Source organism: Mus musculus, chromosome 8 (assembly GCF_000001635.26).
Source record: "Mus musculus strain C57BL/6J chromosome 8, GRCm38.p6 C57BL/6J".
In the NCBI taxonomy this organism is placed as follows: Eukaryota; Metazoa; Chordata; class Mammalia; order Rodentia; family Muridae; genus Mus; species Mus musculus.
The window spans coordinates 91513872-91527244 of record NC_000074.6 but is presented as its reverse complement, the minus strand read 5'-3'; the positions used below and the strand labels follow the sequence as shown (position 1 = coordinate 91527244).

The 13373-nt window shown below is 46.8% G+C and overlaps 1 protein-coding gene across 1 annotated transcript in view; it reads right to left on the bottom strand.

Moving 5' to 3' along the window:
- The window catches only part of Fto (fat mass and obesity associated), a 355067-nt gene that overhangs the window by 141189 nt on the left and 200505 nt on the right, over window positions 1-13373 (bottom strand). Inside the window, exon 8 of the mRNA NM_011936.2 lies at window positions 4349-4473. Within this exon, the coding sequence (NP_036066.2) occupies window positions 4349-4473 (125 nt within the window). The remainder of the gene's footprint in view (window positions 1-4348; window positions 4474-13373) is intronic.

Sequence of the window (13373 nt, the reverse complement as noted above, 5' to 3'; positions counted from 1 at the left end):
GGCAAGCTGAGAGTGGTTAGTACCGGACGGCGGGGCTTTGCTTTGGGTAGGGAGTGTGCTCTGACTAGACAGTGTGAGGACTGCACAGCCTTGAACAGTCACTCACTGTGTACCCCACAACAGTGGCTTTTGGGTCATATGACATGTTATTCTCTTTGGAGTGTATCTCCAGCTTTAAAATCCCCTCATGTCCTTGCTTGGATGGCTGTGCTTCCTCCTCGTACGGCAACAAGTTAGGGCACCGCCTGCCAGTGAGCAGTACTGCCAGCTCCTAGGTACTCAGTGGGCAGCCAGACCCTTCCCACCGGCACGCCTCTCTCCCTCCTAGGTACTCAGTGGGCAGCCAGACCCTTCCCACTGGCACGCCTCTCTCCCTCATACTGTCAAGTTGAAACCAGAAATGAACCAGGATGGGTAATGTGCGGTACCCTTTGTTTCTGCTTCACTATAATTACACTGTCTAGGTGAGGCTTCTATTAGGCAGACAATACAGCTGAGGGTCAGGCTTTCACGGCCACTGCATGCTAGTCTTTGAAGACCTCTACGATGACATACTTGCTGAGCAGGTCACACAGAGCAGTTCCACACTCCCTCTGACTGCCTTTTATCGCCTCTCTAGTAACCTGTTATGTCTTCGTGCCCATGGAACTGGCTGCACTGTCGTAGGCACAGCATTGCGTGCAATGTTTTTGTACATAGCTAACATACAAAACACATATAACAAAACATATACGAACAGATGCTTGCTGAGGAAAACCATTCTTGCCTCAGAAGACAGAGTCATGATGTGGCCATGAACAGAGCTGTGTGGTCTCCAGCGTCACCCCGGTGCAGGGCACTGTGTGTTTGTGGAATGAATACTGGGGTACAAACTCTTCTAGAAAAACTGCCAGGTCTTAGCTGGAAGACAACAGTGCCCGTGAGCCACACACAGACCCAGTGCAGTGACATGTGGGAGGGTCAGACACTGAAATGGACACCCGCCTCCACTTTTTAATTTTTTTTTTTTTTTTTGCAAAGCATTTTCATTACCCTCCATCACTGGAACTGAGCAAGCCAGCAGAAACAAAATGTTTGGTGCTCATTCTGACATGTTCAAGGCAAAGGGGGCCCCTTTATCCCTGAAGCTGAACGTGGGTAATTACGCCATCAATACCTTGGCATTTTCAGTAGTCCAGGTGATATGCTGGGGATATGTATAAAATAAGCCAAGGTGCTGGCTTTTAGATTTTTATCTAGAAAAACAAGTCAGGCATGGACACCGGACTGTACCTTTTCTTTGGTGTACTTTTCAAATGATAATTCCTTCCACTGCCACCATTAAATCTTAATCCATTCCAGCTCCGTGCATGGGTCATTGAGTCTATATGTACTGCTGTTATTTTAAAATGTTTCCCCTTGGTAAGGAAAGAGGGGGAGAAAAGATGTTGAGAGCCAGATGGGCCTCTTCACAGTTCATTTATCAAACCTAATACGCTGGGCTCCACCCTCCTCTCTCTCACTATTGCGGTTAAACTTCCATATAATTTGGTAATCATTTTCATTATCAGACACTGACCCCAAAGCAGCCGATCCTGGGATATTCAGTCCTTGCAGCTGCTCTTTTTCTGCCTGCTCCTACAGTAGACCCTAAGAGCTTTGGATTTTATTAGCTGCAGACTGACCTCTGGGCTGCGGAGGTCAAGAAGGGGTCAGATCAGAGGGCTTGCCCAGTTCTTTAAAAGCTATAACAAGCTGTCCGTCAGGCAGAGTGGACTGTATAAACAAAGGCAAATCTTCAGAAATTCGGTACCTCTTCTGTTAACACTTGCCGGGCATTCACACGGTGCTCCTGATGGGGACGTGAATGGACAGCCTTAATAAGCCTATTTGGAGAGGGCTGTTTATAAGATTATCGAGTTTGGGGAAGGAAACCCGACAACGCTCAGAAGTGCCTCTAGAATCGCAGGCTTGTGTGACACTGTGACAAACTCAGTTACCCCAAGTCACTGCAGAATTGACACTTTCCTTAAGGAGCTAAATTACAGAGAACATATGCTTTTGGTTTCAGACATGCAGAGCCCCAGACAATGGCACCACTCCGGGTCTGAGAGAGGGACACATATTTTATGACTGAGTTACAAGTTTCACTGAAAATGTTCTCTGGAGATCACGATGGCAGATGAACCTGCTGATGGAAGGGGTTTTGCAGGGGAACTGGTACTGAAGTCACTACCAGTGGGAGTCAGAGTGACTGGGTTCTTCAAGTGGTACAGCCCAATGTGTGTTATAAGTTAATTAGAGTCATCTGGACGCAACTTTCTGAAGAAAAAAAAATCTATTATCTAATCTAACTGGTCCCTCGATAGCTTTGATGAAGGTAAAAAAGGCTGTAATCTACTGCTTGGCCTCTGATGAGTGCTAATGATTTCCTGTTAAAGTGTGTGTGTGTGTGTGTTTTCCTTTGTGTAATTCCTAAGCACACAATAAGCCCATCTTTAAAACCTAGGCGGCAAGCAGCAAGGAAGAGAGGCACTCTCTGGGATGTTTTATAACTTTTACCACCACCCGCTGGACAGCCACGCACAGCCCGGCCTGTGCCAGACACCAGGCAGTGCTTTGATGAGGAAAGAGAGGGATATGGTGAGCGTCTGTTTATCCGGCTCACATGGATGAGGCTTTGAGATAGGGCACCGAGATGGGAAACATCAAATGGGGGTGCGGGAGGGTGGGGGAGGAGGACGGTTATTTAATACTCTGAGGACACTTTGCCTTTGGAGCTCTCAGGACATCGACCTCTTGAAATTTTCTTTCAGGTGTTTGGTTTTAAGAGGGTCTGCACAGTGTCAGCAGCTAAGCCCCTTCTTCCCTCCGCCTCTGCCACAAAGGACTTGTGAAGTTTTGTTTCAGATGCTAGACTACATCAACTTCAACACTGGCTCCAGCTCCTGATTAAACTGTTAGCAGGAAAGGGCCAGAAACGCTGAAGCCAGACTCCATTTAAACATGCCATCTCGGCCACACTGTCTAATGAGTTGATGTCATAGGAAATTACTGGTAACAAACTATATGCACCCAACAAAAGACAGCCATTCCTGGTGAGCGTGCACTCTGGGCTGGGCTGTCTTTCGAGGGAAGACCATGGGAGAGAGGAAGCACAGAAACACATTCTTCCCTGCTTTCTGATTTAATATGTAGCGCCAAGAAGAAGACAGAACGGAGCAAAAAAGAGAGAAGAAAACCTTTCCGATGCCCCAATGCTGATAATTCACTATTTAAAAAAAATATAATACAAATGTAATAATGGTAACACAAAAAAGCAAAAAATTAAACGGTAAATCATGCCTCAGTCAGTGCTGTTGAAAATTCGTTTACTGTGAACACACTGTGAGAAAGGGCGATACTGAAAACCACGATGCTTCCCTTAAATGCGGGACGGAGATCATACAGCCCAGAGGAAGCTGCTTTCTGATACCTGGGGAGAAGCAAGAGCCAACAAAAATGCCTTTCTTGGAAAATGCTGCTCATGCCTTCATTCCTGTTTAAACACATCTATTTTTCATGATCATAATTATTAGTAAAGCTATCAATTGTTGTAAATTTTGCAGTATGGAGTTTTAGAGAATATTATGGTTATTAATAAAAATGCTCTTTGACTCCCAGGCACAGAGAATTTCTAGGCATCCAATACGGCTGTGGAACAACACCCAGTATCACCTCCTGACTCCTCTGGCTCCTGCACGGAGACGGATGAGAGCTCAGCGGACCAGCTACTCAAGCAAGAGAATCCCAACATCGAGGCGCTGGCTCTGACCTCCCACGCGTCTCAGATTTTTCACATAGACGCTACTAGCTTTTGCCAGCAAGCACATGACGTCAGAACTGGTGATTTACACGAACCTTCCATCATGATAGCTTTCTAACCATGGGTACCTTCAAGCACAAAGAAACCAGGCTGAAGCAAAAAGAATCTCTCCTCAGCCAATCCTGAAAAATGAGGCAGGCCGATGAGTATACCACTTCCAAACGCTCTGCCCGTGTGCAGTAACAGAGCGGGCTTCGGTGAACTGCCCAGGCATCTGCCTAACTGAATGGGCAAAGCTAGCCTCAGACAGCTGACCAGAAAGGGCGCTTGGGTATCAGGTACTTACACTACATTATGCTCAAGATGCAAGCCTACAGGCTAAATGTCACACTAGAGGAGAACCTGTACATGCATGCGGACAACGTCGGGAATAGTTATAATTGATGCGGTTACCACGGGCAGGGAAGCTAACGTTAGCTCAGAATGTCTTCAACCTTAGTTCTCTGAGCGGGACGCGCAGAGCTGGGGCAGGGACACCAGACCCCACCTCTGAGCAGAACAAACCTGGCATGCCACTCCTTCCTCAGGTTCTGGCGCACGGTGAGCGGGACCAGGATGGCAGACAGAATCTCACTCCTTTGTTCCACCGGGAGCCCCTCTCTTTTAACTTCACGGAGCACCGCATTTGTCTGGAAGAAATGGTCCCCAAAAGAGAAAGAAAAAGTGAAAAATTAATAATAAAAAAAGCCCATAAGCAAATAAGGACAGTAAATCAATGGCTTTTTTATTACAGTTCCCTTGCTAACAAATCAATACGGTAAATGATGGTCAAAAATGGCCAGCATATATTCTGGGTTTAATCAATGTACATGGCACACAGGGTAAACTCCAAAGCAGAATCGCCTAAAGAAACGCGTCCAGACGCCGAGCCTTCTCGCTCCTATTTCCTTAGCACACCAAACCATTTTTTTTTCCAGGGAACTGCCTACCATGAGCTATTATTAGGAATGATTTTCGCTGACTGGTCACTGTGAGTTGTTTGTTTAAAAGGCTGTGACTTTCCCTGTTCCCGCTTGGACCCTCACGGTTGACTCATTACTCTGACTCCCACCCATGTCATTCCTTCTCCCTGCTTGCTGCAAATCAAGATCTGGCACAGGAACAAGGAAGGGTGTAACAATCAGACGGAGCAGTGTATCTCAATGAACGTCTCTTAAGATTTGAGAACGTTACCATCTGTTATTAACTCCTAAAGATTTTTATTTTGTTTTAAACTGTGTGTACTTGTGTATGCTCCTGTGTGGATATGTATTCGTGAATGAAGGAGGGTGCTGGATCCCTGGGAGCAGGACTTACAGGTTGTGAATTGCCTGATGAGGGTGCTGAGAACAAACTTAGTACCTCTACAAGAACAGTATCTATCTACTCTAACTGCTGAACCGGCCCTCCAGTCCCACATTTACTTATTTTTTAACCTATTTCTTTAGTTTTGGGGTGTCTGCATCTATGTGCACGGATGGGTGCCACAGTGTGCATGTGGGAACCAAGAACAACTTGAGAGGGTTGGTTCTCTTTTATCCTGTGGGTCCCCAGAGCCTGACTCAGGCCATCAGGCTTGGCAGCAAGCCTCTTTATCTGCTGAGTTGTCTTGCCAACCCCGGGAACGTTACTTTAATTTCAAGTCAGTGGTTCTAGAACACTTTTTTATAAGCACTAGTTTACCCAAATATGAATATGTGTCAGGTAGTGTACAAGTCATACATATCTAGATAGTCCTAAAAACAAGATGAAAATGAAGCTGGTTTTCCTTTGAATTTATAAAAATAGTTTTTGTTTGTTTTAATGAACTGGCCAAAGTAAAGGCTGGCGGAACTGGAGCGTCCTCCTGTGTTCTAGGCGCACAGCTCAGGCCTTCTGTGTCTGGTCTGACGCAGCTGCTGAGCTGCAAAGCACCCAAGGAACTGGAGACCCGCCTCTTCACCCCACTTGGCCCTACAGCATGCCCTTAATGACCCCATTACCCGCTTGAGGGGGGCTACAGGAGTATCTATTGTTTCTGTCGCCAACACCCACCCTCTGATCCTCTGTCCAGCAACAGCACCCAGATTCCCTATGGGAAATGAAAGTCCTTTCTCTCACTGCTCCCGGCCATAGAGGACTGTCATGTCCCTGTGAGGGCACAAGCCAAGCCTCCCTGATTCTTTTATCTGGTATGTCATACTCTTGAGAGGATGAGGAAGACAGGAGAGCGTCTTCAGAGGCGACCCGAGCCGTCGAGGACCTTAGCTTCTCGTGCTCCTAGCCTTCATGCGCATCCTGTCAGGTCTTGCTCTGTTCCTAAATCATCAGAGTTGCCCCTGTCTTTTGAATAAAGTCTTACTTTTTTTTTTTTTTAAAGTAAACTCATTAAAATCTATTTCTCATGCTTAGAATGGAATTGTCTGGCCTGTGCAAAACTAAGACAGGAGACAATATCCCTACTGTGAAAGGTCCCTGCTGGGATAAGAACCCCTGACTCATGCCTCTAGGATGTTGACACGCACAGTCCTGGGAGACAGTACCAGGGGCTTCAGACCTCCAGCCCAGAGAGGAAGCTTCCTTTCTGTAGAGTCCACAATCCAAGCTCAAGAGTTACATTTCCCTCTCGGGCAGACAGGAGGTGAGAACGTGTGAAGCAGAGGTGACTGTCACATGGTCACGATGGCTCTGCAAACTGTGCCCTTCATGCATGCTGGTTCAAGAGGGCCAAATCGGAAATACAGACAAACAAACAAACAAACAAACAAACGCCCATTGGTAGGGGGATATTAAATGTGAACACTGCTAGTTTTGTTCATGTTGGAAACCCATTAGCATTTTTAATATCATAAGAAATATGAAATACTATGGGTTAAACAGATCTCAGGCAGCTGCTAGCCTGTGGCTTTTAATCTAAAAGTTGTCTAATTTCTGAGTGTCTTACTCACAACAGCTCTGTCTCTTGTCTGGAACACCCGACCTCACAGAGTTGAAGTTGACCATGGCCTCAAAAAGTCATCATACTACCATGCCTGTGTGTACATGCTACTTCATGCAAACGACAGCAGACCCATCCAATAGGATCCAGATGTGAGGGAAATAATTTGTAAAGTGTCTTTAGTGCGCCCCAGCCTCTACCATGACTTCAATTGTAGCCAATGGCTCCTGTTCTCCATACATGCAGTGAGAAGCCTCTCAGAGAGCGAAGAGGAGGTGCAAGGAAGTTTACCAGAAGCTGAGGCTATTGTCTCATCTAACACGATTTCCCTATTACCCCCCTAACCACTTAATATTCATCACAACAACAAATGAGAAAGAAACATGAGATTTCAGTTATACACATGATGAGCTCATAAAGCCAGGGAACTCACTAGGTGCTATGACAGGCACTCCACTGCCAAGAATTAACGATCTTCTGTAATAACCAGAATCCCGAGTTTCAGTTTCCTGGGCTTCTGGCATTCTCTCAGACCCATGCGAGCTATATAACATCTAACACTTTTCTTTAAATTGGCCTATATTTTAAAAAAATAGAAAATATGCACACTCTAAAGAAAGATGGAGAGAGCCGGGTGTGGTGGTGCACACCTTTAATCCCAGCACTGGGGAGGCAGAGGCAGGCGGATTTCTGAGTTCGAGGCCAGCCTGGTCTACAAAGTGAGTTCCAGGACAGCCAGGGCTATACAGAAAAACCCTCTCTCGAAAAACAAAAACAAAAACAAAAACAAAAAAAAAAGAAAGAAAGAAAGAAAGAAAGAAAGAAAGAAAGAAAGAAAGAAAGAAAGAAAGATGGAGAAACCCTTGTTACCCTGCCAAGCTGAGCTGATAACCACCCAGTGAAGGCAAGCTGTCTGCCCGACTCCCTCTGTGAGCCCATGGCTTGCTCAAGGCTCCCTCTCAGCCGGTCACTGCTTGCTGGGCTCCCAGATGGAAGCACAGTCCTTCTGCATCATGAAAGAAGGCATGAGAGTGTTGGAGAAATGAAGCCCCATCGTACTGCAGGAGGGCCTCTGACACCATCACACAAACTGAAAAGAGGCCAAGACGATCTCCTCCTCGCAGTCCGCCAGTTGCGAGTCCTCAGTGGCACTGAACTTCGTCCTGGGGACGCCCGTGGGCTTCAGGCCACAGTCGGGAGGGAAGGCCTGACAGCAATGGTATTACTACAAAACATTTCCTAGGTTTAGAGGGAAGCCACTGAGCAAAAGGAAATTTCAGAATGTCGAAAGAGCATTCCTTTTACATGATAATTAACTGATATTTCTCTTTATAGTAATAGGGCTCTTCAAGGTTGATTTATCTGGGGAACATGAGTAGGTATTTTCCCATTAGTATCAGCATAGAACATTGGGCATTCTTGTAATTTCAAAATGACCAACACCAGGATCTCAGAGTCACAATTTGTCTACTTCCCAGCTCCCATCTTTACCATCACCAGAAAAGTAGCCCCCCTAAAACTATACAACCATAACGGTCTTCTGTCAGGAGTGTGTTCTGCCTCCCCCCACCCCACCCCTCACAAATTACAAAGCTCTGCTCTGAGTGATACTGCGGGCTAAGGTTCAACTTGCGAAGAAACTTGGTTTCAGATGTTATCAGCCAGGAAAGCCATTTCCCCACATCAGCACTGTCAAAAACCCAACCGGCCTCCCCTCTTCAAAAGTCCAGGGGTCCTTTCTTCCTTTCCTCTTTTCTTCCATCCCCTCCCCCTTTAAGAAGAAAGGTTCTGAGCCCACTGAGATAGCCTTGGTCCCATCAAAGAGAGGTCGGTCTCAGGTCTTCCCTCATTTACTCATTGTCAGCTCGAGATGGCTCTTTTGTGTGGCCTCTGAAGCGCAATGCTGAGTGATGCCTTCACATTTTCTACACTGGACGGGCACCTCCAAAGATTTCCACTGCTCTTGGATCCATAGCTCAGCAGAACAAATAAACATTCCTCTCTGCCCGGCCGCCTCCTTTATCTCCCTCTCTGGGAGCAGGAGATTTTGGGGGTGCCAATGTTTACACAATGTTAAAACTTTCTTTCCCCTGTTTCCTGAATTTGAGAAAACACATCCTGGATGACCTCGGGTACGAGATAACACCAAGTCACCGCTGGGTGCCACCTCCACTGGACTATAGGAGGCAGCTGTCTTAGGTCACACCCCCCCCCCCCCGACTCTGTTTACCAGGCTAGAGAGAGAGATAAGCTAGCTGTCTTGGAGGGGAGCGCAAAGGCAGAAGTCTTCAAGAGGTTCCCAACAGAGCAGCTTTTCACTCCCACCCAAAGGCACACTTGCTTCAGTGTGTCTCAAAGACCCGCTTCACTGGAATGCAGAGTTCACCAAATGTGCCCATGGAAATGTTCTCTAAGGCATCTGTGGGATTGCGAGCCGGGAAGCTGAGGAGACTATAGTGAAAAACCCTGAGGAGAAAGGATTGTGGGAAAATGACTCTTTAATGACTCCAAAGGGGTTTAAGTGATAATAGCAAGGACTCCCTAAGGCTACTGTAAATACTCAGTGTGACAGGCCACATAAAGTGGTCGGCACACCATGGCACAGCGGCAAGGTGCTTAACCAATGTTAGAATTGTCACCTATAAAAGAGGTTTGGGAAAAATGACACAGAAGAGTGGACATGGAGACTGATTTAGAAAAACAAGAGTTAAATTCTCATGACCGAAAACAGTGGCTTCTTTTCTTCCTCAGTGCACTCAGTGTCCATAATCTCTTGTCCTCCTAGTAGAGAAATCGCTGCACCCCATCTGCTCCCTGCCTAGCGTAGCCCAGGATCTCAGGGTAGCCCTGTGCTCGATGGCTGGCGTGTTCGAGCCCTGGAGGGGTCCCTGTGGGTGATGGCCTTTGTCTGCTTCACCTGGGACAGACAGCAGGCCAGTGTCTGCAAGCAGGACTTCAGAGCTCTTGTTGCCACCACATGTTTCAGATGGTGGTGAAAGAAAGCCTGTGCTGTTGTTTATTTCTTGTTTCCTTCTTTAGGAAGGAGAAAAAGTGGAAGAGAGGGGGAGGGAGAAGAGGAGGAAAGGGAGGTAGTGGAGGAAGGAAAGAGGAAAGTGGGGGGAGAACAGAGAAAAGAAGAGAACACAAAGTGGGGGGCAAGTGAAGATGAGGAAGGAGAAGTGTGTTGTTTGTAGCAGCCAGCTGCTTGGACCATGGCGCCGGCAAGCCCCATGCTCCCATTTCAGGCCGCCCGCTGCCCCCTGCACAGGTACAACTTGGTGTTCACTTCAGTGCTTTGGAGGAGCCCTTGGCCGACTTGGCCCATGATTAATTGCCAAAGACATGGCTGGCCATACGGAACAGAGAAAGCATCAAGTAATTCATACTTCTGTGTGCAATCACCAGGCCCTGTATTTTAATGCACAGGAAAGAGCTCGCCCAGCACAGCCCTGGTGTCTTGCCCCTGACAGCCCATTAAGAAACCTCAGAGCACCCAGTCCAAGTTCCTCTGCTGGCTTTTCAATAGCAGCCTAATAGAACAGAGGCTGGGCTTCCCAGCTAGCCTTAAATCTTTCACATACAGAACGTTAACTACGGCCACAGAAACAACGGGCTTCTTATGATGGAATGGGATTTGATGGCTAGCCTCTGCATGCTGACTGACTGGTTTGTTTTTTTTTTTTTTAAACCTTAATGGAGTTTACAAAATCATTGTTCTTTTTCTTTTTTTCCCCCTGTTTTCTAAGCAGCCTAAAAGATTCGCCTGTGTCAGGAGCCTACCCTTCATCACTGTTAGTGCTGGCTACCTAATAAAGTTGATTCATAGCGAGGTGAAAGACACAGCTTAATTATTCTCCCCAAGCAGCCCCGGAGCCACTGGAAACAAGAGCAAACTGCAGCTCCCCAGGAGGAGGGCGTCCCAGACACACTTGCACGACTCTTCCTCCTTCTCCATCACTCTGAGATGTGACCCCTCAACAAGGGAATGAGTACTAACTCACTGCAAGGGAAGAAGGTGCTGCACGCCCACGAGCAACTCTACCCCAGCTTTGCCTGCTACTCTCTACAGCCTGTGCACACATCTCCACAGCCATTTCTTCCAGGGAGTTTCAAAGGAGACTCTCAAGATGACGATGTTGCTTCTGTCAGCTCTGACACACATGTGTTGGTAGTGATGACTTTGTTGACACTTTCTGCTAGAAAATATTTACATGGCACCTCTTGTCCGCGGTATTTTAAATGCTGTAATTATCCCTACCCTGGAAGACAACACAGAGTCGGACTGCCTATTTATTAGCAGGGCTGTAATCACCTTCACCACCAAACTGAGCTCCCAACCTGTTTAGAGCTTTAAGCCAGAGGAAACTACTGCCTCTCTGTGGCTTTTCTTTGCTGGAATTATGCTGGTGTTTTCCAGAACAAACAACTTAACCAGTAAACAAGGCCAGGGAGAGCAAGACGAGTCAGTAGTGTGGAAATAGAGTAAAGAATATGGTTAAAAAAAAAAAAGCATATACCAAGATGTCTTCTCAGAAAGAAGTAGTCTCACTCACTATTATAGAACCATTTTATTTTGCTGATTTTTTTAGTAAGTTCTATAAAGTATGATGATAATTTTATTCTCTCTTGGTCAACTTTCACCTGGCCTCTTAAGGGTAAAATAAAACGATGGAGAGACATTTAATGGCTCAATGAGCAGCACCCTAATTCGTAAATCTCAGTACACTGGAACTGCAACAGTATCCCTGATATACTACAAATAAGAGCGTTACGTCTAATCCATGTGGAAATAAACCCACCAGAGTGGCAGATCTTTCAACACAGAAAGCAAAGGGGTTAATGTCCAGCACAGAGCATCAGTGGATCTAGGTAAGCACAGGCATTCCTGTATAGTTCCCATCACGAATACTGGAATGGTAGCTGACTTCTCTCCAGTTACTGTGGAGGTGCCTGGCCTTGTCATTTATCTTTTCACGGAAAGCTATTCACTCTATATATGAAAGCAAGAAGCCCCCCAGCCCCACCAGGACACACATGCCCCTGATCTCCAGCCTCTACCTGTAAGAATGTTGCTATGCCAATCTGCTCACAGCCTAGCTGAGGGTGAAGCAGCGGGTGACTACAACAAACACTAAGGAGCTGGACAGGACCACATCCGGCCTAAAGGTGGCTGAGCATTCGCCACTCCCCGGGCATGTGAAAGTTACCCAAGCGCTCCACCAGGTTGGCTCCCGCCTTTCCCGTAACATCAGTAGCACAAAGACTGAAGTGGTCTGTCATGCACACTGGATTATATGAAGTGTAAAACATTGGGGGGAGAGAGGAGGAGGAGACTTTTGAAAGGGAATGGGAAAAAGAAATCACACTTGCAAGAGGATCCAGCTGACAGCTCAGTCCCTAACAAGTAAGACAAGTGAATATGTTCAGATGCTCTGTGAATGCAGGCAGAGCGCCGGCCCTTTGTCTGCAGCCCTACAGTGTGTCCTTAACCCAACTGCTGCCCGCACCACTGAACATATGTTTTCTACACAAGAGCCGAAGCAGAAAAGGCTCTTTGTTATAACTCACTCTTTGTATCTAGCCACCCCTCCCCCTTCCACTCACCCATTCTCTCGGTGACATCCAAGCCAAAGCCCCCGTGGAAAGTTTAACGGCCTGGGACAGGGAAGCCAGAGGCCTTCTTGCTGCCCTCAGGCTTGGAGAAATGGCCCCGCAGTGACACTAGGGGCGAGACCCACAGTTACCAAGTGCATCCTTCCACCAGGCCAAGGGCATGTCACCCATGCTACTTCATTTAATGCAGCTCTCACCATGAGAACAATCTCTGTGTTAAATGTGGAAACTGAGGCACAGAGATGAGAGTAAATTACTCCACAAAACTATAGTAGAGTTCAGTTTTAGAGACTTGCAGTTCAAAGTGCTTATGGGACACCACACACACACACACACACACACACACACACACACACACACACACACACACACACACTCGCGTACACTCAGACAGACAGACAGACACGCATGCATGCATATGATTCTGCATTTTAAATGCTTCTATATCTGAGCATGCATCTGGTCACTGTAGTGCTCAAACACAAGCAAAGCTGGGAAGGCTGCTGAAGAAATGGACAGTGTCGGTGATGAGGATTCAGATCTCCCTGCACTGGGACTTCAGGATGGGGAAGAAGGGCAAGAGCCCCATAGGGTAGATGCCCTATGGTGGCCAAGCTGGCCATAGGCAAGTGGCTTCTCTCTGGTCTTAGTTTACCCACCTGAAAATACAAGTAGTTATCGTCTTTACCTCAGGGATCTGAGAGGATTCATGTGTAGCTATGGTTTTCACCAAAACTCTGCTGTTGAGATGTAGAGAAACAAGGTGTGTTGGCCAGTTACAGGTATTAAAACAGATACCTTTCCTGGGTTAGTGACTTGTCCTGTTGCTATGTCCAAATGCCTGATGAAAAGCAACTTAAGGAGGTAAGATTTATTTTGTCTTACTGCCTCAGGAGACACAGTCTATTAAGGTGGGGAAGGATAAAATGGCTGGTCACGCTGCCTCCACAGTCAGGAAGCAGAGACAGACAAATGCCTGGACTCAGCTAGCTTCCTTTTGTTCCTTGTTATTTGGGTGGG